At 47.0% G+C, this 26,649-nt stretch overlaps 1 protein-coding gene across 5 annotated transcripts in view; it reads right to left on the bottom strand.

The window, feature by feature from the left end:
- Positions 1-26,649, bottom strand: part of MICAL2 (microtubule associated monooxygenase, calponin and LIM domain containing 2) — a 133,128-nt gene that overhangs the window by 18,842 nt on the left and 87,637 nt on the right. For all 5 annotated transcript variants that reach the window (XM_055813859.1, XM_055813855.1, XM_055813858.1 and 2 more), the window contains 5 exons: positions 16,141-16,333; positions 12,182-12,354; positions 10,883-10,957; positions 6,789-6,886; positions 3,237-4,599 (listed from right to left, as the gene is read on the bottom strand). In XM_055813859.1, the coding sequence (XP_055669834.1) occupies positions 3,237-4,599; positions 6,789-6,886; positions 10,883-10,957; positions 12,182-12,354; positions 16,141-16,333 (1,902 nt within the window). The remainder of the gene's footprint in view (positions 1-3,236; positions 4,600-6,788; positions 6,887-10,882; positions 10,958-12,181; positions 12,355-16,140; positions 16,334-26,649) is intronic.

Genomic DNA, 26,649 nt, shown 5'->3' with positions numbered 1-26,649 from the left:
GTCAAGAGTAACCTAACCCCTGGATCCACTACTGAGTCTCATTACAAACACTGCTGACTGCAACTCTCTCAAACAGCCTGGCTTAGCTCTCTTCTTACTGTTGTTTTTCTGTGGTATTAATGATTTTTAGTATCTATAACTAACATGGTGCTTTGGCATTTTTCTAAATTTCAAAAGGGCAAGTAGGGTTAGGAGAGAACAGTTAACCACGTGATCAATCAGTTTTATTGATCAAGTTTTTTAGGTTTCTTTAATTGCAGGTTGGAACACAAAGGAGGAATTAAAGGACAAAGATATTCCTGTAGTCAATAAAAAATCTGGATCTGCACTTAAAAACACCAGTGTGGCTATTTGGGGACATTTGTATATTTTACAAGAAAACTGAGACAGGAGTTTGGGATTTTTTAAAACCAATCTCTCACTGAAAACAGTACACGAACCCCTATTACTTCAGTAAAATTTGTCTAGGTCCCACACAGGTAGTCTGTGCAGCCAGATCTCTGCACAAGCCCAGATTTCCAAGTGTCTCTGAGGAACAGCTCGTATGAAACAGAAAGAAAGCGTTAGCCAGAAAGCCTTTAGACCAGGTCTGCATTTCAGAAGCTGGAATGACCTGTATGGAAGGTATAACTGCAGGTGTAAGTTTGACCAACAGGCAATCAATCTGCTGCTGAGCAATTAAGATCTCTGCTTCCCTATGCTGAGCTTCAGCTGGTGGCTGAACACTCGGCAGGAAACAACAAAAGGACAGAATATAGTTTTAGTTTGGACAGACATCTGGGTCTGAAATGCAGAAGTCATCAGCATAGGAAAGACATCTTGACGTGCATTTGCAGAAAGACGAGCAACATAACGTAGAAGTATATGTGTAGGGTGAGGCTGAAGGTCCTTCCAGCCTGTCTCCAGCAATGGATGTCTAAAAGGAATGCTATAGGTACCGGGCAGTCATATGTGATTCCTTCCCTTAACACTCACGCAGCCTCCAAGCATTTTTCAGTTCAGGAGCTTTCTAAATAGGAAGTGGTTTCTAAGCATTTGGTTACTCCTCAGTGGATTTCTCTTCAATGAACTTGCCCAGTCTCATCTCAAGCCCACGGACTTTTACCACCCAGCTCATTATTTGGCTCCACATGCCAACAGCCCATCGAGGGAGAAAACATCAGCATAATGTAAGATCAACCATACTTGCAGAGAACAAGTCTGTCTGGCCTCAAATAGGATAGAAAACCCCTACTGCAGCAAGCCAACAGGAGTAGGAGAAAAAGCCTCATTAAACTAGTTTCTGCAAGATCCTGGGAGTATTTTTATTTTTTTTTTTTAGAAAAGAAATTTTTCGAGATTCATGATAAATTTCAAGAAAGAAAAATAATGACATGTAATGTGGGCTAAAGCTTGTCATCAGTTCATGACTGGAGTTTGCCAAGCCTGGGCCTCAGACGAATGCCAACATGAGACAGAAATGCCATTTCAGAAAGCCAGGCAGGACTTGGCTCTTTACCAGCTTGATTTACTCAAATATGAATGTTTGGAAAAGTTCAGGAAGCTGCAATGTTGAAACACTGAAGACAGCAGATTACTGGGCAAATAGCTAGATCAAAGCTGCATTTTTTTGCTTCTGAACAGACTTCGCAATGCCTATATTCAATAATTATAATAATTTAATAATTCCTCTTTTGGCTTGCACAGCAGAGGAATGCAACACATATTAAACCAGCATGGGTTTTTTCCCCCAAATATTTAAAATACAAATAAAGTATAGCATTATTCAAACCTAACAAAAACTTTTCCCATTTTAGTAGGAACACAACATACCAATTATTGTAATATATTTAGTTAAGAGCAAGTCAGCTTGGCTTAGTTGATGGGTCATGACTAAGTAAAGACTCAGAAAAAGCCTCCCATTTAAGACCACAGCATGACAAGTGTAAACTCTAGCAACTCCCTGTGGTTTCAGTGCAGTCCTTCACATCCTCTGCCTCAATGGGGATGCCTTGTTTTGCAAGTTGTTAGATAAAGGATGCTCCAAGAATCCAACCAAAAAATTCAGGAATGAGGGCAGGAGTTATTCTGTGGATTTTAATGAGCTTCAGATCAAGGCTCTTACACCTACTGTGTATCTTCCTCACAGAATGCAGTAGTTCTGAAGCAGGAAGGATGCAAAAAGGATCTGGCAGCTCACTGGGAACATTTCGGTGACTTGGTATTTTAACATACATATTGTTATTCTAATGCAGCAATTTTGAGGTTACAGTTTGGATTGCAATTTAATAGAGTAAGAAACAAACAGGTATGTCAATAAAATTCAGTAGATTATGTAGTTAAATAACTGTGACTTTCTGCAGTGGGCTAGTGGAAAGATGGATCATGGTGAAAGACAGGTGGTTGCAGCTCTCATACCTCATATTTCATGCCTGAAACTGTGCTACACTTAATTCTTTCTGAGCCTATGCTCAGATTACTCAGATTGCTCTTTGTCTGACATCAATATTTCTTAGGCTCGTCTGCAGTTTTAATACTAACCTTGTTCTTGCCAGCAAGCAAACATGAAAATTGATGCCTTTTAATCACTGCCCAAATAGACTCACAAGTAGGTCAGAGTAGTCAAGAAGGTCCTATCTCCTTTCAAATAAAAGAACAAGGGGATATTAATGACACCGCAAAGCTCCCAAAAGTATGTCTACAGTTCAGTCACTGCAACAGCAGACAGAGCTGAAGAGACACCTGCTGAGAAAGCACATACACAAAGCAAAGCTTGCTACCGCAACCATATTGCTTCAGTCTCTGAGCTCCTTACGGAAAGGGTAGCAAACGTGCTCTATGCTGCACTGGAGTTTTCAGTGCTCATCCTCAAGCTTGCCTGCTGTACTATCCCTTCCGTAATACACTCAGTGTCACAGCAGCAGCTGCTCTGCACACCATCCCACTCTGCCTCACTGCTTCTTCCACCTTGGTGAGTATATTTTCCTGACCCAAACACATCTGAACAGCAGTAAGCAGCAAACTTGGGTCCAGTGTGCTGCGCGCTGCTTGCAGATCTGATCTGCTCCCCTAAACCAGAAGCAACTCCTAAACCTTAATCAGAATACGTATTAAGTCTTCCTATGTAGAAAGTAGCTATAAAGTAAACATAACATACAACAGATATGTGTTTGCATGATCACACACAGGTCTTTTAAATTTTAAGTGCTATTACATAACAATAATAACAAGAATAATAATTCCACTCAGGTCCTCACCTGTGGAAGGATAACATAGCCTGTCTTCTGGAGAATGGTTCTTCATGAAAGGCAGGGATGACACAAGGGAGCCCCCTTCTCTGTCATGAACTTTACCTCTCAGTCTATCGAAGAGTGACCCTATACTACCCTTCTGTTCAGAGTCATCCAGATTGTCCTTGGAGGTGTTCTTGGGCTCTGGAGATGAAAGAAGGAAGTACTTTTCATTACATATAATCACGTCATCCATAGGAGCCCCTGGAGGAGTCTCTTTGAAGGTAAACTTTTCTAGGAGTCCTGGGACATCCTCCATCCTAGTGCAAGACGATGTCTGAGGTATACTGGTTCTCTGGGAAGGCCTGGTGTGAGGACTGTAGACTGGGAAGGATACCTCCTCACTGTAATCCCTTAGCAATTTCTTTTCAGAGCCGACAGAAAAATTAGATGAATTTGAGAAACAGCTCCCATTTCCTAAATATTGTCCTGCCCACTCCCCTACTTTAAGCTCCTGTGGCTGAGTGTTACTTGCTCTATTGTTGTTACTGTTCATTTGGCTTAGGGAATAGCCAGGAGTACTGGGGAAGCTGAAGAAAGCTTGTTCTGAAGAGGCTTTGACTTTGCTGTCTAAGTCCTGCTTTAGTCCTTCTGGAGACATGGTTAGAGGCTCCAAAATGGACCTTTTGATAGCATTGGCTATGAGCCTCAGTGGTGATTTGGGCCGGCCCGCTGCGTGCTCCCTGGCAACTGCATCTGGACTCCTCAGAACATCTTTAGTATCAACTGGCAAAGCTGGTGGAGCATCATCTGCAAATAAGTGAGGCACAGGACAACCAGATTGTTTGAACACGTCTTTTCTCCAGTCAGCATCCTTTTCCTCTGAAGTCCGCAGCGCTCCTTTGTTTGGACAGCCTGGACTGGTTCTGCCCAAGTCTTTCCTTTTTGAATCACACGACGAGGGTCGCTGTTGAGTACAAAGCACTAGCCTCTTTTTGGCCTCCTTTAATTCTTGCTCAAGCTTTTCTTCTGGGTGCCTTGTATTTTTGCCATCTTTCTCTTTCAAACCCAGAGATGACAGTGCTTTTGTCTTCCTATTAAAATCTTCTGGTTCAGAGGTATATTTCTGGGTTTTTTCCTTCCAGCCCTGGACTCTGTATGTCTTAATGTCACTATCCATATCTTCAGGCTCAGAAAGATCAGTAGCCAGTGTCCCATTCCCAGGAGGGGTCCATGGAGAACCTCTGGTGCTGCTCTGAGAAGGACAATGGGGCACATAGAGACAGATGTCTTCGGGCATCTCTCTGGCTTTTTCTTTTCTTTGAAATACTGGGCTGTAGGGTTTGAAATGTCCTCTTGTAACTTCTGGTGGTTTCTTGTAAGAAGCCAACTGTGAAGTGCATGAAAAAAAAGATTATTTTAGCGGTAGAAAAACACAGTTTAGTATATCTTTCACTTCATATAATGTTTTAATCAATTTTAATCTTAATTTAATACTAATAAACATAATATTTAATTTATATACATATACATACACACGTATAGATGATAATGCAATAAGAAGAAAAGCATTTCTCCCTAAAGAGTTAGTATTTCTCTAGGAGTGGAGATCTAATACTACTTGAAATGTTAATAGTCTAAAAATAATGCTATTCATGCTAAGAATCTGTCATATCTTTATGAACTGCCTTTAATATTTTCCTTCGAAAGAAACAGTCCTATCTAAAGGAGAATAAACAAGAGCAGATCTGCTTTGTTCTCCTGCGTGTGTTCCAGTTGCACTACCTTAGAGTTTCCAGCAAGCACAAGAGACTATCATCCACCCTCTCTAACTGCTTTTATAATACTACATGCTTACATAGCACACTTAGGATTGAATGATGTGACCCAGAAAAGACTGTAAATGCCAAGACTGTACTTTTAAACAATTCAATTAGTTCTCTCCTATGATTATTTTTCCTTTGGTGAAGATTTAAATTCCTTACTCTAGCCACCAAAATCTTCTGCTGTAGATAGTAACAAGGATAAATGTCTACATTATCTAGCCAGTAGGCTAAAACTAGTGTATTTTCCTTCTTAAGAGGGAGGCGTTTTATCCTCAATGCTGCGGGATAATGGATGGTGTGAATATTCAATTCCTGTTTCCACTTATGTGCCAGATTCCCAAATTCACACAGGTGAAGCCATTAACCTGACTGACTTCTCATTCCCCAGAAGCATCAGGAGTAAGGCAATAATAATTATTCCCTGTTCCACAGTTGCATTTGATGACCAAAATAAATATTGGCCAGGATCTCAGATAGAAAAACATGAGAAAAACCAATAAACAAATAAACAAACACATGCCCTCTTAATCCTCTCTCTTTAGAGTAAGAAAAAGGTCAGTAAGCACTGCTTATAGAGTGGAGCTGCACAAAATCACCTCTCCTCATGCACAGTGTGGCCAGGCAGCATTGTGCAGCTTCGCTCCCCTGGGACATTGCCTTCCTGGCCCTATTGTCCTGGACCGGATTTCAACTACCACCATGGACATGGGAGACTTGATTTTTTTTCTAACACAGACCCTGAGGTCAAGGAGTTTTAATCACGTTTAACCCAAGGGTGAGGACAACAGGCTAGGACATGGAGGCCATGGACTGGTTCCTGTTCCGCCCAGCTCTGAGTCCAGGGGATGTGCTGCCCTTTGCTCGGGATGATTGGTCACGACTCCTGCTTCAGCGCTGCACTTATGGCAGGCTCACCCTTCCTCAGCCTTAAAAAAAATATACTAATTAGAAAAAAGCAGAAAATACAGTGGAAATCCTAGGTCCTGAAGGAAGCTGAAGATGCTGCTGAGCTGTGGGAGGTGTGGAGCCAAGGGCCTGCTGCAAATTAAGAAAAGTAGTCTTCTGCCCACTGGATGCAAGGGGTAAACATTAGACAGGGGCACACCTACATTTAAAGGCTGTAACAGCCTGAAATCCCCCCACCTCTTTGCCAGATTTCCTATGTGAGCTCTTACCTCAGCTCCCACATTTGCTCTCCAAGGTCAGTGCTGGCACTCGCCTTTTGTCCAGCGATACACAACGATCAAGTGGCACTTAAACCACTCAAATGTGATACCCTTTCACCCTGCCACTGCTTGTACATGTCCTTGCCCAACATGCCACATGTTTCTACCTAGCCCTAGGAGCATGTGGGCAGACCAACAGCCAGCTTGGAAGCAGCAGGGGGCAGAGGTTTTGGGGGATTCCCACCCCTTTGGACAGAAAGTGTAACACAAAGGATATTTCAGCAAGGGCAGGGCAGAGTGGTGGTGCCTACATGCTGACTGATGCAACAGATTAGTGCCTAATTCTCAATGTGATCAAGGTCGGAGTCCCATAGCACATGGGACTTAGCTGCATGTTTTGGGGATGTTTATATCAGAACATCAAAGTCTCTTCCCTGCGTACATCACAGGCATAACTCCAACTTCAGCGGTTACTGCAAAGACCAAAACTATTTGAAAGAGCAGAGGATGCTCAGACAGCCTGCTGAGAGCAGACATGCCCCAACAGTAGCTACACTTGTTTTGCTCTGCACAATTTTCCTTCATACCTGTGTTTGGGAGTGATCCTCCCCAGGACCAGTTTGACAGCTGGCTGAGCTGTCCTTCCAGTGTAGCCCTGGTTTCTTGCTGGACAGTAGAGGGAAGCCTGCCAAAGACACAAATTTTGCTGTCACACTGGTATTGGTTTTGTCTTAAATAAAGTTTGCAATTGAAGAATGAGAGTAGAAAATTAAACAGTCATCTGGATACAGTTGTACCCGAGGAGCTGACCTACACTAATGAAGTTTATGGCCTCATGCACATGTGTGTGCATGCTGTGCCAAACATGTTGATATTTTCAGCGGCAGACCTGAACTGCTTCTACTTTTTGGCTGGATGTAGTGAAGCAGCTTTTGAGTTCCAGGAAACTTTCTGGAAAACCAGCCCTTTTCAGAGGGCTTTCTGGACTTAAAAGCAGAGGCAGTCAAAACAACCAGTGACTTTCGAAGCTTTGGGTAGTTCCGAGAAATGAAGAAAACTAATGACTTCTGAGAGGGCTGTCCAGCAGAATGGGGAAAAAATGGAAAATGCAACCACCTGCAGGCAGTAAGGACAGAAATAATCCTGTGGTCTCCCAAGCCAGGCCAACGCACCGCATGCTGGGGGCTCTCCTAGGATCAGGCAAAGTAACTAATTGCTAAAGGCCTTGAACCAAAACCAGCACAGACAGACAGACCTGCTGGAAGCAAAAGTAGGGAGGTAACTTGCACCTGAAAGGAGTCAGGAGAGCTCTCTAGTATTTGTGCCTATGGCAATTTTACATAATCAATAATCTTTGGACAGAACAAAAGTAACACTGAGCCAAGATATTACCATGTCAAGGTATAACATGACAAGTATATTTATATCTGAATTGTTAACTCCCAAACCCAGTTATTAGTTCTGAAACCCACAAAGGTTCCCAAAGCAAACTTCCATTCTTCTACACAGGGATTAAAAGCTGCATAAGGACAAAAGCCACACCAGAGAGAGAGAAGACAGTTCCTGCATATGGACTTCAGAAAAGACAAGCCAGGGAGAAAGGCCAACTTTCCTTTCCTCTCAGTGCCTCACCTATTCGTTCCCAATCTTGATGTAATTTGTTACATTTGGTCAAGAATGGAGGGAAACAATGCACTGGTGTTTGTTAAGGAACTCCCACAGGGACTAGCAACCCGGGGCTGACCTTTATATTCTGTGAATTGAGCTATAGGAAAACATAGGAGTCCAGAATTCAAATTAAAAAATCCCACCATCATCCGTACAAGTGAACCAGGGAGGTTTAGCCTGATCTGCTAAAGCCCTGAGTCTTCTGACACAGCCCAGCACATCGAGGGGAAACGCAACTACTGGAGCACCAACAGCTGAAACACTGATGAGGGCATAAAACCCACAGCCCAGGGGTCTGCAGGGTAATGGCATGTGCTCGTGGGGAGAAGCACTTCCCATGACAGCTCTTGTGGATGTGCATTAGCTCACATGGACAGGGCCTGCACATGCGAGAACATTGCTTTGCACAAAGCCACAGCTTGCTCTCTTTCACAGAGTTAATGGATTTATTCCCACCAAGACACTGAAAACAAATTTGCAGCTTCACATTCAAAACAGGATTTAAGAGGGAAAAAAAAAAAAAAGTTCCCTAGGGCACTGTTCATGAGCTACTTGGCCCAAAAGCTATTCCAAATGACCAAGAGAAATTAAGAGCACCGCATTCCCTGTAGCTGTGTGACAGGGATTAAAGATTTTGAAAGGTAATATCCTGCTCTGAGCCTTTCAGCCAATATAACCATGACACTGATTTCATTTCCTTGGCTGCGTACCTTGTGCTGTTTATGAAACATATGTGTTTTGGGAAATAAATCTGAAAAGGAGACAGATTTTTCTTTCATGTGACTGATGATCATATGAATTCTTGTAACCAAATATTAAGTATATTAAATATAGAAACTAAGATTTACAGTGTTCCTCCAGAGAGTAGAAAAAGCCTTTATTCTGTTCCCAGTATATGCTGAATGCGCTTTACACCTCGTTTTAGCAGCATGCTTGAGGTTCAAACAAATTCGTGTAGCAGTCACTTCCCTCTCAAAGGCCTTTAGCTCCCTCTAGAGCCCTCTGGAGACACACGGGAGAGTTTAATAAAATTATGGGGAAATTAATTTGCAACGATTAAGTCATGCACTTGCTGAGAACAAGCTGATAATGAGTCAAAATTAAGAGTGATCCTTGGTCTTCTCTTCTTTCCCCTCTCAAAGTCTTTCTTTCCTCCTCCCCCCGCCAAACCTGGAATAAGCATCATTTTTGTTCGATCTTTTAAAAACAGATCAATTAAGGCAAGATTTTAAATCCAAGCCTTTGGTGAAGCCAACCACACAGATGCCACGAGACTTTCTGAAGGCACCCTGCCCTGCCTCCCCATCCTGGGCATGGTACAGCCTTCCCCTGGGTGGGACACCCCGTGCAGCTGCTCCACAGAGGCTCTTGGAGCATGGCAAGTCCCCACGCCTTGGAGGTGTGGTGAATCCCAGGGAGCACAGTCCCATCGTGGCTCATCTCCCTGTCCACCTGCCACAGCTGCCTCTCTGGGGATAGCCCATGGCAGGGGGTGGTTTGCTGTAGTTGAGCTTGGTGGGAGCATCCTTTCAGGACCGTGAAATAGCCCTGTGCATCCGCTATGGAAATTTACTGAGTTATCCCAGATGTGTGGCACTGGGGGTTCCAAGGGACCATGGGGTCAGTAGGGACAGCGTTCACGCACACTGGCAGGCAACTGACTGGGAGGCGAGCCCAGTGCCAGGAAGGAGAGGTGCAGCGTGTCTGCTCTGTTGAGATATAAAATTTCATCTCACAGTGGGTTCTTGCAAATGATCTTGCAGCTTGTTTGTGCATTCAAACCAAGCAAGCTGAGATGCCTCTGCTTGAATGCTGGGCCCATAACAGACACAGGGATCCTCCTTGTTTCAGGAGCAGAGCCTTAACTCCTCTGAAGGCAACCAGGACTCTGAGCAGCAGCAGAAATCCCCCTCATTGCAGAGGGCAGCTGAGGGCAAGAAAGCGGCTGTCACCACCATTCCCAAAAACACGCTGTCTCCATGCCCAGAAACTGTGGCACTTGGTCACATGCACAAATCCCTTCTTTCCACTGCTGCAGATTAGTGTTTTATACATCAGGCTGTCAACATCCCAGTCTAACAGATATGACTGCATTTCTAACAGAGTTTTGAGAGGGTTTGGGATGCTGGTAAGCTCACCCAGCTCCCATACTGGTATGATCAATCCTGGCAGCAGGTACCTGCAAGCAGGGACTGGGCAGGCACTGCACTGCAGAGGGGCTGTGCCAAGGCAGGCGGGCAACCCTGTTAGGAGCAGCAGAGGTGTAACTGAGGATGACTGGTTTGTTTTGGGACCGCAGCCCAGGAGGAAGATTACCTAGATGCAGTCTCAGCTGCGAGGGGTGAATGCCCTGTGTTTTGGAAGTGAATTGGGCACAGACCTGATCACTATTGAAATCACTGCATTCCTGTGCAATTCCCACAGGCAGAGACAGGTCAGCCCAGACCAAGTAAAACTGCTAGAGAACAAGAACTCTAACACTTATTTTCACCAGCTCACCTCGTGGGATGGCTGCTAGTACTCTCTCCCTTTCAGCAACCCAGAAACACCACCCGGTTTTCTCCAACAAAAAAAAAAAAAAAAAAAAAAAAAGAAAGAGGTGATAGAGCAGCGGTAGATGGGTATAAATAGGCACCTCCAGGAGCATTTCTAATAAGTGATGGTCACCATGTTATACCCAGCATTGCACCTAATAAAAAACAATCAGTGCAGGCAGGGCTAGAGACAGAATACACAGATCTGGTATAGGGGTGCAGGTTCTCAGCTGGAGAATTACAGCGGACACTGCTTGCTGGTGGGTGTACTCACATAGGGAACAGTCACACAGAAAGGGAATTTCATCTTTTGAGGACAAGAAAATGCAAAAGAAATATTTGGTGCATTTTAGATCTCTGTTTTCTCACCTAGTGACTCAGAAAAATTTTAAAGGAAAGAAGGAGAAACACATTTAAGAGATAGGAAAACAGAAGACAGCACACATAGAAGACACAATCACTTCTTGGGCTTTACTCACTTGTTTGGAGTTTTCTCCTCCAATTCTGATACTTATTTAATGCTGTGGTGTGAAAACTGTTGGCTCTCTGTAACGCTGAACAGAAACAGAAAAGTCACATGGTCACCTAAGGTAGCAAAAGTCAGAGAGCGAAGACAGAGATAGGAAAAAAAGAAAAGGGGGGGGGAGAAGGCCCCCGGTGGAGAGGGGTCAGTTTCCCAGCCAGCCCCCCCCCGTGCCCGTGCCGCTGGCCGGGAGGGGGCAGCGCGCACCCACCGCCCGCCCCACTGCAGGGAGAGGCTCCAAGGAGGCGGCTCCGGCAGCCCTCCGCGCTCACCCCCACACCCCGCTGCCGGCAGGAGAGGGGACAGGATGAAACGGTAAAACCGGAGGGATGCTGTAATGCAGCTGGGTGAGGATGCAGGGCTGAGAGACAGGCTGCTCATGAAGATATAGATAACCCCGGCTGGCACAGTGGGGAGGAAGGTGATGGTGCAGAGGGAGGTGACCTTAGCAGCCAGGAGTAGGGGAGAACATGACATTGAGGAGGAAAAGGGATAAAATCCTCCAGTAACTGCATGGGGTCACATGCTGCTGGGCGTGCTTTGGGGTTTGCTGCTGTCCTTTTTTTGCCCTAAACTAGGGCTTTGTTCTTCAAGAGTCAAATTACTGTATGAAGTCCCCTCTTCCCTGTTTGGATTAAAAATGCATATATGGATGTGGGGGTAGTGGGGGAAGGGAAGAAATGAATGCTGATGGCCTTTTATTTTCTGCAAAACGATTGCTTTTGCTGTTTTAGCACATCTCTTAGTTCTGACCTTCAACTCCAGAAAGGAGATCCCATTTGGAAGCAGACTGTTCTTAAACCTCTCCCCACCTCCCTGCTAGCTATATGCTTTCCTCCTTGTGTTTCACTGGAAAGAAAAACTTTAAGCAGCTACTGATAGAAATACAACTTGAACGAAGCAGAGCTCTCTAGTGCTTCCCAACATCACCCTTGCTTAGGCAATACCGCAGCTATTGCATTGACTACTAATCACTTCCAAACTTTCACTAGTGGGAAAATATTTATCCCACCCCTGCAAGCTAAGCACAAGGCACAGTTACTCCAGGTTACCCTGCATCACAGAAATGCTGTTTCAGCAGCTACAGCACCCAAATGGCTGTAACTTTGTTTACAGCCAAACAAAGACACTGTTAAAGGGTAGAACCTGGCCACACTGCCGGCAACACCCTCTGCTTTGAAACCTCTCCCCCCAGCTCTGACTTCAGCCCTGAGGAGAGGCTGCTGGAGCATCCCCAGGCTGTGCTGTTGCTTACCATCAGCAACTTTGGATGTTTTGGGGCTTTCCTCCAGTGCCACAGGGCTCCTGGCAAGTGGTGCCCACCTCTGGACAGAGCTCGGGCAGGCAGGGGGCTCCGGCAGCAAGGTCCGTCCTTCACTCACTTCAGAGTTTGGTAAGTCACCATTAAAATCAGACTCCAGCTCAGAGCTAGAGGGGAAAAAGGGAAAGATGGAAAGAAAGTGGGACATTTCAGAAGACAAACAGCATGGTGGTATTCATTCCACTTCAGTGCAACGAGCACTGGCATCAGCACTGACAGCAGTGGGGGTCACAGAGAAATAGATGTTTTGCAGCCAGAGATGATATCTTCATTTTGCTTTTTCTCATCGTCACCATTACAGGACTGTAATTTGCTGTAGGTGCTACACAGCTGAGATACCCCTATTCCCAGCAGACTTCTGCTGCCAAGACTTGCACTCACAACCACTACATTCAGCACCTGGAATCAAACTGCTGCTGAGAGAAACTTGGGGTGAAACACCACACTGCTCGGTTAGCAGGGACGAGCCCTTCTGTCTGCAAGGCTGTACACCAAGATGAAAGAAGGAAAACAACATTTGTGATACTGTAATTGGCCTAGAAGCAAGACACAAGGGTCAAAGCTACACTTTCCACTTTTTCCCCCACATATTTTTGAAATAAGAGGCATGCCATAGGGAACTGGCAGGAGGCCAAGCACAGGGCAGCCCTAATCTGTCAGGGCAGCCTGCTCCAACTGCAAGGAGGGCTTCACCCATGAATTAAATGTGGCTGTTGCCAAACGTCGCCTCATCGCCCATTTGGGACCTGGAACCAGCTCCCCTCTCCGGGCAGCAGTGGCTGCTGAGCACCCATCACCTGGCAAGTAGCAGGGAAGCTGCAGCCCCCTCCTGCAACTCAGATGCCTCTGCGCTGGCACTGCCAGCAGAAGATAAGGCCAAGGAGGGTAAGGAAATGCCTTCAGCAATTTGGAGGAACCCATGGTGGAAATCACGCAGCATCAGCTGTTTCAACCCCAAGGTGACAGATGCACTGGCACCGGGCTGAAAACCTTCTATGCTTATTTTGGTGGTTTCTAAATCAAAACATCAAGCATGATAAAAAAGCACCTTTCAAAATTAAATCTGTGCAGATATATCTGAAAATTAAGAAAATGCATAAGAACGTATTCAATTCAGCATGCAGAAGGACAGACAGCTGTAAACCTGGGGTATTTTGTTCTTTGTATTGCAATGGCATCCTTTCTCACTGCACACTGGGCACCACACAGAGCCACAGGGAGGGTTTTGAACCACAGCAATAGGCTGTGCTTGATCTTGATCCCAATTCTGAGTGCTGCAGTTCCAGAGGAGAAGGGAGCCTGGAGGAGGGGAGTGAAAATGGCCATCGGCCCGGCAAACAGGGCTTAAGCAAGTTGGAGAAAACTGTAAGCATTAATCTAGGGAGGAGAAGACTGAGTGAAGCTACATAAGCAACCTTCAAACATGCAAAAGGCATCTACAGGAAACAAGGAAACAAACTCTCCTCATTCCCAGGAGCTACTGGGACAGCCCATGCAATCATGAGTGCAATGAGGCACCTGAGCTGATGACAGAGTCAGATTTTGGCATCCCCTTCCTTAAAGGTAATTAAAAATATGCCACACAAGCATGTGTGAATGATGCACACACCGTGACCTTGCCTCTGGGCAGGAGAATGACCATTTGAGGTGATTATTAAACCTTTTTTCAATAATCATAGGATTTCTAAAGTCCACACTGTAGGGAACAGACACATCCATGCCTTCTGATGTGACCACATTCCCACTGCCATAAATAAGCATGCTGCTATCCCACGCAGCCTATTTTTAATGCAAACAATAATGCTAACCTAATTAATAGATTTATTGTGAAGATTCAGAGTTCTACCTCAAAAAAAAAGAGGAGGTTACACTGTGAGTTGTCCTGTTGGTGCAGCAGGAGAAAGCTGTTTTGTGTTTATATAGCACTGCCTTGTACCAAGTAAAGATTTATTGCAACAGCCCCAGGCATAGCCCAGTAGGCAGAAGGAAGAAGAGCTAAAGGAAAGGCTGCGGACCATATAAAGCCAGGGTAAATGCCTTATGGGTAGCGCCTGCCAGTCCTGCACGCCTGCTTTGCCCAGATCAAACCACCAGCGCTGGGAGGCCGGGGCCAGCACGGCAGCAAGGATTGCAGCACAGCTCCAGGTGCTTTGCTGTCTTGGTAGGCTGAATCAGAGTGGCCTTAAATTTCACCACTAACACATACTTTTTAGGTGTCTTTCAAGCTGCGTCAAACATACATACATACATACATACATACATATATATATATAATGTAAATATATGAAGTCTTTGATAGTTGAGATCCTGTGTGGACAGAGAGATACCACACTGAGATTGGGCAAAGCGCCACACAAAAGGAAAAGAAAAAGACCTGCCATTAACATTGATTGATGTATTTCTGTTTTAAAGAGCAAAATGGTTATTTTCCTTGGCTGGGAAGGAGGTAAGTGCTATAGTATGAGGCTTCGCCTCTGATCTCTGCTTGATAGGTGGTCATTATTCCCGAGTACCTAAAGCCCGAACTGCAAAGCGGTGTCACCCAGCTGGTTGTTTTCCCTGTTCCACCAAGTGCCTCGCAGCCAGTGCAGCAGTGCCATTTGTCACTTGTTATTTCTCTCAGCCCCCCCGGCCCCCTTTTTAGGTAAGGACTGGCCTGCCAGAGCTGTGCGAGGCGAAGGGCACCTGAGCTGCCACAGTAGCAGGAGGCTGACCTCAGAACTGCTGGCACCAGCCACCCCAGTGACAGATGTGGTGTCACCCCTCGCGCCACATCCCGCTGGCAGGGAACCAGGGGCCTCGCTGTCCAGCCGCGGGTCTGCCGCAGGGAAGGGAGTTGATCCCTCAGATCAGGGGGATTAGCCAACTCTCATCGCTGCCAGGGCGCCACGGGGGCACCATGAGCCAGAGGGTATTAGTGAGGGATACAAGCACACTCTCCACAGGGGGGTCTGTCAAACAGGTAGGAAACCCTTCCCTGAGCTCTTTGTCCCCCATGGGAGAGGAACCCCGGAGAGGTTCATGCTTCCCCAGGCAAGCCCCCAGACCCATGCAGCAAAGCATAAACACTATTTAAAACCACTGCAGGGAACAGCAGAAAGTTGCATTTCTAAAAGCACTGCTCTCCACAGTCTACACACAGCACCACAAAGAGGCATTGAAAGGACTTTAAACATTTGAACAAACTTCTTTACAGAGCAAAAACTTAGTGTTTGCAACAATTGGCTTTGGGTTCACATTTTTTTTCTTTTCTCTTATTTTCCCCTCCCCCTCTTTTTTAGTTCCAGTAAGGAAAACTGCTTTTCTTGGGAGATACCAATCTAACCTTTAGATAGATTAAACTCCCACAGAATCTTGCCCATAAAGCCAACATATTCCAATTTGTACACAGAAATCTGGCTTCCTCTGACAGTTCCTCAAAGATCATCCAATTTCAGATTTCTCAGGGGTGGGCAAGCCCTCAGACACCTGGAGAGAGACCCAGGGTGCAGAGCTGCAGGATGATGCCCAAAGTGGGAGGTGGTCACATCACAGGATGCACCTTTTACCACAACACACCCACTGCCCTAATCCCTGAACAAACATTTTTGGTACACGAAGAGTTGAACCCAGGCTGAGGGCTGATCAGGGCAATGTTTTTCTCTCTGATTCAGGCCCCTATGTGGGATGCAAATGTTTGAAGATTTCCTGCGAAGTGAGTCATGTGTCTGGGGGATTTATGGCTGTGGTAAAGAACAATTGTTATTCTGAGCGGTTTATCTTTTTCTTCCCCATGCCCCCCCAGTTGTCAGTACATTCAGTACTATATTTTGTTATATTTTTCCTTAGTGTTACAGAGAAAACCAAGCTGCTCTCACGGGTTTTTTAATAGGCTTACTTGTATTTTAAAGTACCTGCTTGCATCACTGGTGACCATGACTCGGATAGCAAGAAGGTTGTGCTCAGTCATCTCCTCCTCAGGGATGACCCTCACGGTGGCCCACTCCGGGGAAGGGGGTGAGAACCAGCTCTCCAAGTCGCGGCGCTCGGGGATGCTCTTCGCCTTCTTTGGAGAGGTGGACTCATCAGTTGTGGGCAGGCAGCAGCCTGGGAAAGCACAAAGGCAATAGCAGGGTGTTAGGAGAGGAGGGAGTCCACAGGGAGGGACCTCATCCCTGAGTCCATATGGTCCTTGGCCATTGCTGGTGGTTTCCGTGTGAGGCCCAATGCTGTCCCCACAAGCACAGGCGAGGTGCACGGACAGTCAGCCTGGCACAGCAAAAACATCCCTTCAACCCCGTACAGCCCTGCTGGGGTTTGTCAGCTCGGATGCAGAGAGAAGGAAACTTCAGGGGCAGCCTCAGCTTTGCAGCTGCAGGTCCTCACTCTGCTCTGGGGGACAGCCATCAGGCTGAATGCCTGGTGGCAGCAGCAAGACATGTACCAGCCACACAAGTAGGGATTTACAGTCTTTTTTCAGGCCCCCAATGTACACGTGTGTGTGGCAGGAGGCAGATGGACCGGCCTTGCTTAGGTGGCTAAACCTTCGGCCTTTTGTTGCAACTTCAGGTCAATTTAGAACAGTGGGAGTGAGCAAGCAAAATAAACACAGGGTCTTCAGGTTATTTTTGAGTGTGTACAGCAAATACAGACACTGATTTGCAAGAAGCATCATCATCACAGCAGTTAAACAGCACCATCCCTGAACTTCACATTCAGGCAGGAGGAATAAAGAACAAAGCCAAGCTACCCCTGCTCAGGGGGGATGCCAGGTGGAGCCAAAAAAGGGAGATCATCTCTCCCTGTGAAAACCTTGAATTCTGAGCAACCTCACCTATCCACAATCTCCTGCACACACAAATACAAATGTATCAGCTGCGCAAGTTCCCCTGGGGCTCAGTGCAGAAGGGACAAATGACAAGCTCTGGGAGAGTGGCTTTGCTCGGTTCACCTCCCAGGCGTGATGCTTTCACCACATTTAATTCAACACTGTTACTTCTAATTTACACCTGTATAAGCAGAAAAAAAAATCAGACCTGTGACATGGCTTATTTTCTCATGTATTAGAGCACACTATCTAGTAAACAACAATTAAATTCCTCTTTAACTTGCAGCTCCTCCATTTATTGGAGGAGTGCACTCACCCCTGTCCTTCACCTCACAAGGGTTTTTAACTCAAACACCAGGCACTTGCATGGGTTGAACACGGAAAACAAACTCGCCGGGAATAAGAGTGCTACAGGCAAATCCCAGATGCACCAGGAGGATTACATCCACTGCAGAGCCTGAGCGCTGGCCCACAGGCCCCTCCGGAGCAGCGATTCCCCAGCTGCAGCCCCTGCATCTGTCCCAGCCCGTCACACATGGCTGTTCATGGTGCCTGAGAGGCAGCAGCCGCCAGGCACTACTGCTGCTGGGAGCAGACGCAGCAGGTACTGCAGGTGCACAACCTGCACTGTGCTCAGATCACTCAGTCCATCTACTGCTGTCCCCTCCCGCTGTTACCATTTCTGTGGAGCTGTGAAACAAGGTCCTCAAAACAAGCTGGGACAGCAGAGCTACGCCTTTATTTCACATGATTCAGGTAGCTCCCAGCCTCCCCCAGGAAAAGAAAACTGGTGTTCTGAGCTTCTGTACCTCTCCCAATTATCGTTTGTGCTCACCCCCTTTCTATGTTTGCAAATAAGCACCACCGAGGAAAGCTCAGCTGCTGGTAGCAGGGTTGACTGCTCTGCAGATACAATGCTTGTGCTAGCCAGGTGAAGTTCCTTTACTTGTGCTCACAGACCGAATAACATGGATTAGCAGCTGGGTGGGTTTTTTTAGTTTGACTGATTACACTTTTCCCCAGTGTCACAGATCATTGCACTTCCCAAGAGGCTGTGGTGAGCTCTGGCTTTTCATCCTTCATAAAAGTCAATGTATTTTCTTGGCTTGAAAACTCCTCAAGACCTCACTACTCACAACAGCTTCGTGGGTTTGGGTTTGGGTTTTTTTTTTCCCAATTCTTCTACTTTCTATGCACAAAAAGCCAAGTAGGATGAAGGAGTGGCTTGCTCCTTCTCCAGAGCAAGATTCTCCCATGTGAAAACACGTGCTCAGGCTCTTTGTCCAGCTCACTAGCACTGCAGCAGCCACGTGTTTCTTGACTGCAGAGATTTTATTTCCTTTGGGAGATGGAGGAAATTCATCCCTCTCTGATTTTTGTGTCTGACTTCTACTTTGGCCCAGCCAGGCCACCCACTCCAAAGCTGCTCGTGGGCAGTGCACAGCAAGCCCAGCAGTGTTCGGGTGTGCAGCGTGGGAGTCCAGAGGTCAGTGGAGCACAACTGCCCTTTCTCACACAAACCCTCCTGGAAATGGCCCTCTCCCCCCCGAGTTGGGCTGGACCACAAACGTGCCATTTCTACTCTCCAGAAGCAAAGTAGAAAGCAGCATTGTAAGCCAACTTGTAAAACCCAAATCCTTCAACTCAACTTTCTCATTAAAAGATGCTGCATTTTATATGAAAATCACAGCAAGCAAAACTAAAGGTTTGCCAGCTCTGTCTATAAACTTTGTACCCATGCTGGCAACAAAGCGCTGCCCAAGGTCACTGCAAGCAGCTGATAAAGTCAGTTTTGCCATTTGCTTGCATGCTCAGTATGTATTCTCTTCCCATGCCGCACGTTAATGCCTTCCCTGCCACGTTAACAGGAAAGAGGAGAAAACATGTTTATGACTAACAGACACACAGCTGGAGAGCATTGAAACCCACAGACAGACTACCTAAAATGATTCCCAGCGTGGTTTCTGAACGCAAACAGCTTTTTAGTCAAGTTCCTCTGCAACAGTCTGTTTCACACGCAGTTTTCAATCATTACAGACATAACAGTCAGAGCTAGTGAAGGACATCAGGATGTCATCCAGGCCACTGCATGAAGGTGATGGATGGCACCGTCACCTCTCTGTGAGTAGTTACATTTCTGTGTGGGCTTTTTTGGGGGGTGGTTTTTTGGTATCATGGTATCTCTCCTTCTTGAATTCTGCACTTAGCAGCTGACCCTCTCAGTAATCTGTTCAACAGCTGAGCCCTTTCTGAACAAGTTTGCATTCATAACAATGCTAATTGGGTTTAAGATCAGCATCCTGCATTAGCATCCACCTCTATGTAGTGAAAGATATTCCTGCCCATGGCAGGGGAGGTTGGACTAAATCTTTAAAGGTCCCTTCCAACCCAAACCACTCCAGGATTAGAAAGCAAACCCACTCCTTACTAATATATTCAATCAATATTTGTATTGTGACCTATAAGGTTGATTAAACTACATTGCACTCAACTCCATAAAAGCAGAAACTGGACCACCTCAGTGTTTCAGTGCATGGGACAACCACATGTGCACATTAATTTAAACACTGGCTTACACATTCTGCAGGACATTTGAAAAGATTAAAGTTAGTACTGCTGTTTCTCATTGCAGGGCTGCACCTTAAGTAACAGGCTCAAACAAAAGGCAAAGACCTTCCAAACAGCTATGTGTCAGGGTTTTTTGGGAGGCTCTGATGATGTTACACAATTTGATTGGTGTCTCCTAAAAAGCAGCCTTTCCTGCAGCTCTACACTGAACCGCCCTGCTCTGCAGGTGGACACTGCATGGTGAAACACAGGCTGGCAGGGCACTGTGGGCTCCTGCAAGAGAGAGATTTCATCCACTGAGAACAAGGGTACAGACCAAGCACACAGAGCAGGGACAAGCTGCTGCTGGATTCATGTAAACACTGCAGAGGAAGAGTGTGGCCAATTCAAACAAAAGCCTGGAGGCTCCGCAGGCCTGCAGTCCACCTGGCAATTATTACCTGCCTCTCCACTGCAGTGCAAACAAACCCAACCAGCCATCAGCCGTGACTCCACCACTGGCCATCGCCGCTGTTAATTTCAAAGGACTGTTAAAAAGGAGAAATATGATCTGATCTAAACAAGGACTTTGAAAAGAAAGCTGTGACTTCTTTAAAGCTCATATTTTGCACAAAAAGATGAGAATGGCTGTCTGAACTAATTTTTCCTAAATCAGCCCAAAGGCTGATTACACAAAGGTGAGGCATACATTTATGCTCCCAGACAGATGCTAGGCTAAATAAGAAGCAGCTCTCGTACCTCTCCATTCCAGCTAGAAGCCTCACAGTTCTCCCTGCATCCTGGACAGCCACCCATCCCTGCAGTACCAGCAGCCAGGTCCTTAGCAAGATGTCAGCACAGCGAGGCTGAGCAGGAGAGCACCAATTTTTTGGAAATCTGACTCCAGGGTGGAAACCAGGCTCTAAACCTCAGTGCCCTGTTTCCCATCACACTGCAGGTTGAGATTTAAGACCCTCTAGTGACCACTGCAATTAACTGGTCATGCACCAGCCTGGCTGACAAACCGGCCCTTGGGGACGAGGCAGACGGAGCCTTGCTGCAGGCTGAGCTGTGCTCAGGCAGGGGATCAGCCCAAGTTGTTTGGCACTTCTGGCCACATTCAGCAGCCACCCCCACCACCTCTGCTCTCTGGGGAAACTCAAGGTGCTGCAGAAGGATTGAGGGGGACACTCAGCTGCTACATCCAAGGTGACAATTCCCACATAAACTGCAAGATATCCAATTTTGCTAGTGCTTGAGTTCTTTCATAAGTCTGTGCCTGGCTGTACTTACCACGTTATCCCACGTCTTCACCAGAGGACACAAAAGTGGCCCTACTGCTGTTCCCAAAGGGGAAGGGGTATGTGGGTAGACCAAGCCACTCATCTGGAATTACCCAGGCAGCCTCTGCTGCAGCCAGCACTCTCGTTCCTCATCAGGTTTCCTCCCCAGGACAAGAGATTTTCTACTAGAAGCTAAGAGGCTGAGTCAGAGGAATTGAACTTTATAAGATAAACACATACAATGTAAAAGCTAAAGAGACATCCGCCCTGTGGGACAGATAAGGGCACAGCCCCATTTCCTGCTGATGTAAACTGGTGCCATGCCACTGACCTCCGTGGGGCAGCACCAGATGTTATCAGAGGAGAACTCAGTCCTCAGGAAACAGTCCCTCTAAATAGCATTTGCGTAAGATCTTACTTCACTTCCATCATGCTCACTTCAGATTTTGTACTATCTATGTCTCAGCATGCTGAAGACCTGTGAGTATGCCAGATCCATAGCACAGTTTGGACTGGAGTCATTACTAATCCTTTGCCAAAACGTTCAAATAATTTACCCAGGCGGGCATGGACAAGCCCCGCATGGGAAGGCCTTAATCTTAGGTCACAGTCAGCCGACCAGATCTGTCACATGAGTACGGCTGCAGGGACAGGCAGCACACGTCACAACTATCTCACAGCACACTGCTGGCAAGCTTACATAGAAAGGTCTTAACAACAACCTACTTCTGTTTTTTAGCTGCTGAAGTTTCCTAAGCTAGTCACAGTATGAACAAACCAAAGAGCCAATGTGTTCATTTCCAATTCCTCCATGTTCTTTGGTGCTTTCCTGCACAAGGGTGAGGGGAAGTGAGCAGGCAGGGCAGCCCTCCTGGCTCTGCTCAGCAAGGAACAGCAGGTCCTCCACATAACCCGGCGTTTATGCTGTCTGTTTTATGGACTACATTTACACAACTGTAACTTGCTGTCTGAAGGTCTGGAGGGATTGAGAATGTAAGTTTTCCACTCCTTAAATTGTCATTAACCTCCTCCTTACCCTGTTTTCATCCACATATGATGCTCCTTCCTCATCAGTCACACTGCCCAGTGTTTTGTTTTGGCCACACCATTACCTTTTTCATTAATCTCCCAAATTTCCTCTCTCCTCCCCCCTGCCAAGCACACTGTGCCTTGCCTAACTGATCCCCTACCTCCTGGCTGCCTTTTCCCAGCAGCCCTTCTCAGGGTGATGTCACTACTACCATCAGGCTCCTGGGTGCTCTCTTCCAGCCTCAAACCTTGGCAGCCCTCACCCAGCTACAGCCTGGCTCTGGTATTGAGCTAGGCGGTTCCTGGGGCTGGGGACATCTTGCTGGCTCCACAGCAGGTGGACCTTGGTCTGAGGTGAGGGCTTTGGGGGGTCTCTGCTTGTCAAAGCAATGAGAATACCTCTGCGGTACCACAAAACCAGCCTCATGTTTCTTCTCCCTAAACCACATGAAAACAACGCAGGTTCCAAATGGAGAGTGGAGTCAGGCTGGGTTGAAGCACACCAGCCAGTGGCTGCACTTCACCACTGGGCACACCATGGGCACGAGTAGGTGAGGGTCTTCTCACCCTTGCTAGCCCAAGGACACTGACCACACCGACGAAGGGTACACTGCACCACGGCGTGGCATGGGCAACCAGCCTTTGGAGAATGAGCTGCCCTCCCAGGCAAAGCCCGGCGCGAGTTCATTCGCTTTAGTAACAGACTGGCAGCAGCACGTCCAACACACAGGCTCTACCACCCGTCTCCTTAGTGCAAGTGTCTGTCCTCAGTCAGAGTAATCCTGATCACAGTCCTTGAATGACTTGTACCGAGAGCAAATAACATTGTTTTAGGGTTTTTTTTAGGTTGGGGGTTTTTTTGGTGTGATTTTTTTTTTTTTGTTTGGTTTTTTTTTTTTTAAGTAATCAGTGGAGCTTAGCTGCCTTCACTTATTTAAACAGCAGCAATACAGTCAGTGATTTCACCAGAACAATCTGTATTCATCTGGCTCTCCCACTCAAATACGATGAAAAATTTGGATAAACAATTTCTCCTTTGTCTGTATTTCAAAACCCACTTCATTCTCCACACACAGGGAGAGAAACGACTGTTTTCCTTGCAGGGCAAGGACTTAGCTAAACTGTGGTAACTGGGAAGTATTCCTAAAGCTTCATCTGCAACGCTCGCATCTGAGTCTGCACTCACCCAGAGGTCAGGACCGTTCAAAACTCACCCCAACATACGGGTCTGCAGGAGCTGTTTGTCCGAGCCCCACAGGCAGATGCAAACCTCTTTCCAGCAAAATACACTTTTATTCCCCATTAAGCATCATGCCAAGTTTTGATTCAATATTGTGCCAGCTCATCCTTACATTTGAAGCAGCAATTTTTGCACTGGTTCGAATGAGTCAGAGACACAGCCAGTGAGGGACAAAGACATTGTAAGATTTCTGCAACGCTAGGAAGGTTTACAAAACTTGGAGGTGGGCCTTATTGCAGCTGCACAGATGTGGTCAAGGAGCACAAATACTCAGTTTTCCCCCATAGCATCAATAATTCAAACAACATGGTCATTTACTTACTGAAAGTAAATTACTAAGAGCATTTGGACAGCAAGACCATCCTCATTCAGCCAGTTTGTGGCCTCTGGGTGGACTTGCAGAAATTCACCCATCAGACCCAGCAGAGATCGTGGCTGAGCAGACCAGACCACTCAGGGAAGTTTGTACCAAGGAGCAGAGAAGGCAACAAAGCAACCCAAGCCTTTGGGACAACACAGCAAGGCCCCACGCTGGACTGCCAGCCTGCACCCAGAGTCCCAGCCCTTCCAAATCCTTCACTCCACTGTCGGGGAGCACAGGCTGTATGAAGATACTCCCCCATCTCAGCACAGCCGCCGAGCAGGAGCCAGGCACGGGGCTGGTACCTTGGCAGGGGCTTGTTTCAAGCCGATTATCAAATCTGAGAAACAAACTGCAGTTTGTTTATGGCTCAGCAAAGTAGCAGCCTCTAATTAGGAATATAATTATGGTATTTGGAGGTCCCTGTATATACAAGTCCAGCAGCAGCCCTCCTGCAGGAGTTTTTAAGTGACCTTTCCCTTCATCTCTCTGGAGACTCTCAGAGCCCTGCAGGCTTAAGGCAGCTTCATCCTAGCAAAAAGCATGCAAATTCAGTATGGTCTTCTGCTCACTGAAAGATCACTGCAATTGTGATTCTTTTAATGACAGACTTGTAAAATTCATGCACTTAGAGAATAACACACAGTGATGATCCACCATAACCTAAAAAAGCATTTGTGCCTTGCCTCTTTTTTTCTTTTTTTAATAACTTTTTGTATGAGCATCCTCTGTGGTCTGGATGCATTTCAGCATCTATGAAGGCCTTCAAGCAGCACTGCTTTTCTGCAAAGGCTCTGTGCCCAGCAGGAACGGCCATGGAGGGAGCATGGCAGTAAGATCCCCACAGGCATGCAGAGCCCCACAAGCCATCCTGAAGCCCAGAAACAAGGATGGAGAAATCTCTGGGCATGCAAAACCAGGGACTCAGGGGCCTCAAGTGCTTGCTTGAATGCCTTGGCTCACCTTCCTCCCTCAAGCACAAGGGCAAAGCTGACAACCAAGCAAAGCAGTGGAGAGGCCTTTCTTGTCTGTAATATGCTGCACATTACAGACATGAGCTACGTGAATATCCTTAAAGCCCTGAAAGCCTGCAATTAGTTTTGTTAGTAATTTTCTCCTGGAGTGATTTTAGGGTAGTTTATTCCAATGGAAATACAGGGCAGGTCTCCCCCACAGCTATCAGGCTCCTGTGCTGGTTCTGCTTAAGGAGAGCATGGCTGCATTGTCCCGTCTGCCTCGTGCTGGGAGAGCAAACTTCTCCCTGTGTCACAGGGTGTCACTGCCAGCCCCTGTGGGGACCAAGGGAGGGTTTGCATGAGGCACTGAGCTGTGCAGACCCAAATCCAGGACTGATGCTGTCTCACGGTCTCAGCACCACCATGCATTGCTCGGCGTGGTGGGGCCATGCCAGCTCTACTAGACCACTCTGCCAAAAAGCTCAAGCTCAGAGTTTTGAAAGCTCAAATCTCAGAGCTGTTTACTGGCCCTCCGTGACTAACAAGCCACCAAATGCAGTCTACCAGCAGGCAAGGTCCCTCTGCTACTGCAAGATGGATAAAACACATCATTGCACCCCTCCTCCTGGTCCCAGAGGCTTTGCCAACACATCAGCCCAGTGGAATAAGGGAAAGGTGCTGAGTTACGCACTGGCATCACACCCACACCATGACAGTTCAGTGCTGCACAGAGAAGCACTGAAACCTATTTCCATGTTATGCCGTGCTCAGCAGTGCAATTGCAATGGGGTTTGCTTAGCTGATGAAAACACCACAGTCCTGTGACAGCTCCTGGCATGGGTTCCCTTCAGAAACCTGCTGGGGAGCAGCGTGCCACCGCACACATGGCAAAGGAGAGGCCCTTTCCAAAAGCAGCTTAGCATCCACCCACCAAGGCTTCGCAGACAGCTCTCAGCACCTTCTATGATTACCATTTATAAGGCGTTGATTGCTCCAGCGCTTGAGCGTCCCCACTGATAACACTCATGCTAACGAACAGACTAAGCAGGAGACGTTATTCATACTGGCAAGTCCTACTTGACAAGGCAGCTTGACTTTATGGGCTGCCACAGCTCCTGAGTCATCTGTCAAACCAGTGTCAGGCAAATCACGTTACTGTGACCTGGCAAGGAGATGACAAGGGCTCGGGAACCAGCCAAATTTGGGCAGAGCCAAGCCCCCGCTGGGACAGCTGGACCGGGTTGGCCATTTCCCCCCACCTTGGGCAAAGCATGTGCTGCTCACAACAGCGCAAAGCCTGAACTCTGCCAAACAATGTCTCCCACCCCACCAGAAGCACTGGGCCAAGTGCCTCGGACACCAGCTGCCTCAGGGCAGCTGTGCTTTATCAGCTTTGCCCAGGAGTGGCTGCTCTGTGCATGCTCTGCCCGTCTTGGACAAAAATGGTCAAAGATGCTCCACTGAAAAAAACCCAACCAAGCCAGCTGCAGCAGCCTCCCCATCAACACCACTATGCCGTAAACAGCCAGAAGCATTCATGCTTATCCTCCCTCCTCCTCTTCAGCTAGTTTTAAGTCATGAGAGGAGAATTAATTTCTAAGCAAGGTACAGTTAGAGCTCCCATGGTATTTCTTGGCTAAGGCAAGTCAGACCAAATGGGAGCCCTGCACAAGCAGAAAGGGGAGCTAGTCTTGCAGAGCTAGCCAAGGTATGAAAACTTAAACTAATACAAAACCAGAGAACATCCCTGAAGGCAGATAAAAAACAGAAACAGAGCCAGGAAACAACAAATTTTAAAGCATCAACCTTTCTGCTTTGGGCCACAACACTCCAGCGTGCTGGTGGTCAGCAATAAAGTTCCTGCAGGGAGGCTGGTCCAGAAAACTCTGCAGAGAGCACCCTGATCTGCCCAGCTAAGGGTCCGTCCCCCCCAAACACAAGGTCTGAGGGCTGACTGGGTAGAGACCCCCTGGCCAGGGTCTTGGAGTGGGTAAGGAATTGTTCATACCTGCTGCTGGCGGTGAGAGGGGACCCTGCCACAGCTGCCCTGCCCCAAGGGCCGGCAGCTTGGTACCCCTCTGCAGCTCAGGAAAAGCAGATAAGAAACCCCTGATTTCTTCCAGCCCTGCCCACGCTGCATACCTGCATGCAGGCGTTGTTTGAGGGTGGGTGGGAGAAA

The sequence above is a fragment of the Falco peregrinus genome, chromosome 9 (genome assembly GCF_023634155.1).
Source record: "Falco peregrinus isolate bFalPer1 chromosome 9, bFalPer1.pri, whole genome shotgun sequence".
Lineage (NCBI taxonomy): Eukaryota > Metazoa > Chordata > Aves > Falconiformes > Falconidae > Falco > Falco peregrinus.
The sequence above is the reverse complement of the archived record's forward strand: the minus strand, read 5'-3'. Positions and strand labels throughout refer to the sequence as shown.